The 6,393-nt window shown below is 34.3% G+C and overlaps 1 protein-coding gene across 1 annotated transcript; it reads right to left on the bottom strand.

The window, feature by feature from the left end:
- Positions 1 to 1,372: 1,372 nt before the first annotated feature.
- On the bottom strand, positions 1,373 to 2,588 carry LOC108966662 (alcohol dehydrogenase). Its single transcript, XM_018929682.1, has 3 exons — positions 2,409 to 2,588; positions 1,896 to 2,297; positions 1,373 to 1,816 (listed from the first exon to the last, which is right to left on the bottom strand). The coding sequence occupies exons 1-3, from the start codon at positions 2,499 to 2,501 to the stop codon at positions 1,535 to 1,537; spliced, it is 777 nt and encodes a 258-aa protein (XP_018785227.1). The 5' UTR covers positions 2,502 to 2,588; the 3' UTR covers positions 1,373 to 1,534.
- Between the last annotated feature and the right edge of the window lie 3,805 nt (positions 2,589 to 6,393).

The following is a 6,393-nucleotide window of genomic DNA, read 5'->3' as shown; positions in this document are numbered from 1 at the left end:
AAAAAAAGCACCGTGATTAACTTGTTTGATAAGCAACTATGTAGATTACTAATTGCTTTAAATGTGTTTATGTATATTTAAGTAGCACATTATTGTATATTTTTATAGCTTTACAAGTTTTTTTTTTTTTTTGTTGTACTTAATGCATTTGTTAATTATCTGTAGCGCTTGGCGCTTGCCAAGTTTAGTCTCGCAGCAGCTGACGCTCATTATTTGTTAGTCGATAAGCATACGGACATGGAAATAAGGCAGCATGCATATCTGTATTCGAAAAGTGATTATGAAAAATTAAGACAAAATCGAGTTCACAATGTTAAAATGAAGAAAAAAATATTAATATGTTATCAGTACAGAGCGGCGTCGCCAGTTTTTTTGTATATACATTCTATAAGAGATTGAATATATTATTTATAAATCTAATTTAGAACTCAATGACTAATATCATTAAATGTCTATTGACATATAAATGTCATGTCCATAGTTTGATCATTGTATAAATAGAGAAWGATCCCGATTGTTTTCAAATCGTCTGCTGGAAGATGATCTCCTACGGCCAAACTCTTGGTTCGAACCTGTACTGGCCACAATTGGAGTGTGTTAGGGAAGCAATCGTCAACAAGCGCAGTCTTATTACAATTTTTTTTTGTTTTTGTTTGAAATTTCTCGCTTTCAATATTTCTTATGTTTGGTGTTTAATTGAATAAATGTTTTTGATAATAAACAATATAACTTGATGCCAGCAACATTTTGGGGATTTTAACTGCGCTAGAAGGCAATATACAGTAAATGTAGTGTATGTCTATGGAAATTTAAGCAAAATGGGTTCGATAATTTTAGTGTCTGCAGGAAGTGTAGTATAAACAAAAATACGAATATATATATATGGGTGTTCGAACTCATGAAAGCAGTAAAAAAAAGTGAAATATAACAAAATATTTTTGACTAACGAAGTGAGATCTCTGAAATTTTATTTATTCTYTATGTTCCTTTTAGCTCTCATAATACTTTAATATCATCACAAATGCACCAATTAAGTTAGATAATTACAAAAAAAAATTATTTTATTTTTAGCCAATAGTGACTTAATCAAAATACAATTATTTCGTTACATTCATATTGGCTTCATTTTATTAAAAAAAAAATATAAAATCTTGGGTGTGTCCATTTCAATAACCATATGTGTACAACTGCCAATATAAATAATCCGCCCCACCTTCATTTACATTTGAGAATGTGAACTAGTACTACATACCTATATATAGGTACCTGTAGACATTAATCAAATATTTGCGTTCACCCCACCCCCACCCCCACCTTTTTCCCAACCCAACTATGGTACCACAACAACAAGAATACAATAAATCAAGTCACGTTTTAATGTAAAACTAATGAAGATTTATTCAATTCAGACTTTTAACTTATAAACTAAATAACATACATATATATATATATATATATATATCTACACATACGTATGTACATATTTACATGTATATACAATATTTCAAAATATCTCAGATGTGCGCTGGAAAGCCTAGTTGAATGTGGGTTGCCAGTAGACGGTCGGTGTGACCTTGGACAAAGTACCTTGGTTGCTKATATAGATGCCACCATTCTCGGCTGACTCGACCACCTCAGCCAAATGAGCGCCACAAGCTTCGGGTTTCTGTGTCTTGGTGTTGTTCAGCTTCTCACCAATCACCTTGGAGTACTCAAAAGTATATTTGGTGGCAATGTTGTTCTTCAAGGGCGTATCAGTCAAACCGGGACAGAAAGTGACCACCGCAATGCCGGTAAGGTTGTAATAGTATGGATCCTGATAGGAAATAAAGTAGAGAAAAAAACATTTTTTTATAAGCAAAGTTAAATGTTGATGCAGTACGCCGTGTACTTACGCCAAGTGAACGCGAGAAGCCCATAACACCGAATTTCGATGCGCAGTAGACGGCGGTGGGTGGTGCGGGCTCCAAACCCAACACCGAAGCAATATTAACAATCAGACCGCCGCGTCCCTTCTTGTTCTTGTCCATGAGTGGAATGGCCTCGAGCGTGGTGTGAATGAGACCAATCAAGTTGATGTTCATGGTCAGCTCAACATTGGGATCAGCGAGTATGCCGGCGCCATTGACGAGCACATCAATGTATTGCACTTTGGCGACAACATCGGCGAGTGCCGACTTAATGCTCGCCTTATTGGTGATGTCGAATTTGGTGTAGTACACCTTGGTCTTGGGATTGATGGCCTGCAGCGCCTTGATGTTCTCAGCATTTTCCAAAACGTCGAACACGAAGAAAGACTGCGTTGGTTGAAAAAAAAATTTTTTGAGTTAATTTATTACGTAATTTTCCTTATTTGAGAACCTTTGCAGCACTAGATTGTACGCGTAAAATTCTTGGTTTCAACTCACCGACACATTCTTGGTCATAATCTTTTTGCAGGCCTCGTAGCCGATGTAGCCCAAACCGCCAACGAAAACGACATTTTTACCGGTCAAACCCATTTCACTTAAATCAGTCTTATTCACTTTGCTTCACTGGCGCTTAACGTTTGTTTCTGTGCTGTGGACACTTCGCAACTAATGCCATTTCGAAACAAAGTTGCGCTTTTATAGCGCAGTAGCCGAAACCCGAAGTGCTTATCACAGATGCTGACATTTCAATTGGAAATAATCAGCTTGCATAAATATATTAATATGTCTTGAATATTCTCAGCTGATATGAATATAAAATACGATTCTAGTCAAATCATTCAATCGTCACCAATATGAGACCATACTTAGACATATACACATACTTAGAACAGCATATATACGGATAAATATGTGTGTTAGAGCGAATGATGGAGAGGCTTCCAGCTTTGCTTTACATTTATGTGAACAAAAAATGAAAAATAATCTGCCCAAACTCTGCAATACAACTTAGTCATGCTGCTAAATGATAATGGCAATCGAACTCTCCGCGCAACAAGCGTGGCTTGCGAGAATATTTTGTGTCCTACGTCAGCGATCGACACGCGTTTTGGACAAAAAGCGATTGCAATGAGAGCAAAAAATATTGGACAGTTTTTACTTGTCATTCTGTATTAATTGCTCAGCTGTTATCAGTTTCATTTTCATAAATTTGTTTTGATTTGTTTTGATTTTGGTTTGTTGTTTGGTATGTTTCCAGGCAGCGAAGCACCTGCCGGCCGAATTTATTATAGTATTATATTTTGTTATCGGTTTTCTGTACCATTTTGTGTTTTGTGGGAGGTTTTTTTTTTGTATAAATTGTTTTTTTTTTTGTTTTTTTTTCGGACGCAATCGCTAATTTGTTTACATGTTCGACAAGCTAATCTTAGCACAATTATTCATATTGTTGATAAGACTCTTCCAAACGGCGGTGATATCATTTGTTGTTGCTTGTGGACGTATATATCGTCAGCTAAAATGCAAAACAACGTATTAGCAAAAAAATYGGAATTGAGTTTTATTGCTTACGGTTCACTTCATTCTAGATTCATTTAAAAAATATATAACCAACATATGACCGACTTGTAATCATTTTATAACCAAAACTCAAATTTTTTTCAATATTAGTGGTTTCTATTATATWGTTTTTCCTTTCTTTGAATTTCTTATGAAATATGGTGTTACGCTATTTTGCATTTTAGGTGACTATGTTTCTGTATGTAAATATGTATAGTTCCTTGGAGCAATTTAAAAATAACTAATTGCTGTTTAATCTTGCTTATGATTTCTTTATATTGACGCATTCTCCYCTAGGTTGAGCGCTGGGTTTGGCAAGGGCAAGGAAAAAACATTCCCAACGAAAGGAAGAAACAGCCTCGCTATTGTAAATTCGGCTATGACCCCAAAAGCGGTGTTAYTTCTAATGAGAAAGAAGAAAAATTTGCAAGCATCCAACACTGTGAAATTTTCGGCAACAAAAATCATGAGGCGAAGCCTAGACGAATCCGACACAGAGACAATGCCGTACCCGCTAGGAGCGCTCCAGAGGGAGCTCAACACGCAATTTGAATGAACAGCGTATTCTACAACCAAATGCAGAGCACTAAACAGATTTTGCCAAATTTTTGGTAAAAAAAAAAAACAAGTATTTTTAATATAGGTCCAAGAAAAGTATAAACAGACTTACAGTTACATAAAGGGGCACTGGTCATTGGAGAACATGCGTTAAAAATGGTAACACCCCACAATAGCATGCTCCGTAGCTGTAAACTCGAAGAAAGCAAGAAAACGGTTTATCACAAATCAGATATCAAAGTTTTGGAGTCCATCAAACACCTATCTCTGAATATCTATCTACAAAAAGTATGGCGGAAATAAGTAGTTTTTTTTAGGGCACCAAATGGTTTGAACACTATCAGCGCCAATTGAGCCAGTAGGGCAGCACTCTTACCCACCTACCTACCTAGGTCAGTACCAACCCAAAATAGCATATAACACATTTTACAGTCCTCGTCGCTTGTCAGCTACTCAGGTTTAGTAGATCAATATAGCCGCAATACAAGTACCGAGATTTGAATGTCAATGCTTTTTTTCAAGTGTTGAGTAGAGATAACGAGAACTCTAAAAGTGAAATGAAGAGTATAACCTTATATTTAAAATTTAAAAGACAGTGGCTGGTATTGAGATTACAGATGTCAAGCGATCTTGAAATATACTTGTTTTCTTTTTATAATTTTCACGTATCTCTCATTTCAATCATAACAATAAAATAATTTATTTATATACGTTTAGTAAAATATACTTTGTGACGGTGATAATTTTTTCTAGACTGATGAYTTAGGTTTCCTTAGATCATGCATGTTATCAAAAGGGTCAGTATTTTACGACCTCACTACTTTGTCTAGTAATTTAAAACACATAGCTGTTTAAGAAATTAAATCTAACTGTAATTGTAAAGCAAAGAGCTTGTAGTTTTCATTATTCTGTCTTCAACTGCAAACATACAATAACGGTATAACGTCCAACATGTTGCCACAGAATATAATACTTTTGTTCCCTKATTGATACACCAATTACGAAATTCGCCAGAGACATTAAATTTTACCCCCCAGATGGTAYAAGAAGGTTTTAAAGGTGTTTGTCAAAATCGAACGATTGGCGTGGCACCGTCTACTTTTAGGTAAAATATCATATCTTAAGACCCTCCAGACTCATTTCAACCACATTCGGTTCTTAATAAGCTTCTAACATTCCTATGTACCAAATATGTAAAACTCACAGTCTATAGTTGACTTTTTATCGTAAATATTGGTCAGTGTGTGAGATAAGAGATAACCTTTTTCTGACAATGGTATGTCTGTGTGTCAAAAATGGGTTGAGTCAGGTGCATACTCCCCTTAGCCCACGATATACCTAATATAAAGATAGAATTAGSTGAAAACTCGCCTTAGACCCCATATAACTAACAGRCCTTATGCACCTGAAGGTATTACTCCGGCTTTAATCTTTGCAATTTKCAAGAGTATGAAATTTTCAGTTATCCGAACTTATACTTTTCTTACTTGTTTTGTGTATATTTATATACCGTTATGCTAGTGTAGAGTAAGTGTTTAAGCTTTATGTAAAAATCATAAGCATTCATCGCAAATATTTTAGCATAATTAAGTAAGAATTCTCTATATTGGAATACAGTAACTGCAACTGAAATGTAAAATTGCAAATATATACAAATGTAAATCTCTTGCTGCAGCAAAAGYCACATTAGGGGTAGCACCAATGTAGTTTATTTTAAAATTATTATTTTTTATGTTAAAAGTGTTCTATAAAACTTAAAATTTTGCAAAGATCAGAGCAGCAGGAGACATTGAATTATATTGATTTAGTGAGAAATTATGTATATTATTTTTATATATAATATATACATATATAGACGAGTATATATATATATGAGTACGTGTGTATACATCGCTTATTCYTTTGAGCAAGTATTTASGCTAATTATYTGTTTTCGTTATTGTATAAATAATATATTTTTGTAATGTTTTTGTAGCSCCAAAACTATTAYTGAAGTTKCWRATCAAAAGTTCGCAARTATTTTGGAGCTTAAATTGTCAATTATACAACAACAGCGTTTGCTTTCGTTTAGCTCCTTTGTCGCACGGAGTTCAAGTATCTCTGTAGGCTTCTAAGCATGTTGTTTTCTTGTTGGAAGCTCACTTGGCTCGTAAGTAATTGCTACAAAATTATTTTTTGCTTATTAAATTTCAATTTTTGTCATTTTATTATACCGTTTCTTAGAAAATATAGAAAATAGAGGTTTTAGAAATTTTAAATTGATTTTTTMTCTACTTATGATTCACTACATCATATTACATATTGGTTGTCAAAAAAGTCTTGCGGTATTTTTGCGGTATTTTGATTGAATTTTCAATTGTTCATAAAA

This window comes from Bactrocera latifrons, unplaced genomic scaffold, assembly GCF_001853355.1.
Source record: "Bactrocera latifrons isolate USDA-ARS-PBARC rearing strain unplaced genomic scaffold, ASM185335v1 scaffold_10, whole genome shotgun sequence".
Classification (NCBI taxonomy): domain Eukaryota; kingdom Metazoa; phylum Arthropoda; class Insecta; order Diptera; family Tephritidae; genus Bactrocera; species Bactrocera latifrons.
Note: the sequence above shows the minus strand (reverse complement) of the source record. Positions and strands in the feature narration are given on the sequence as shown.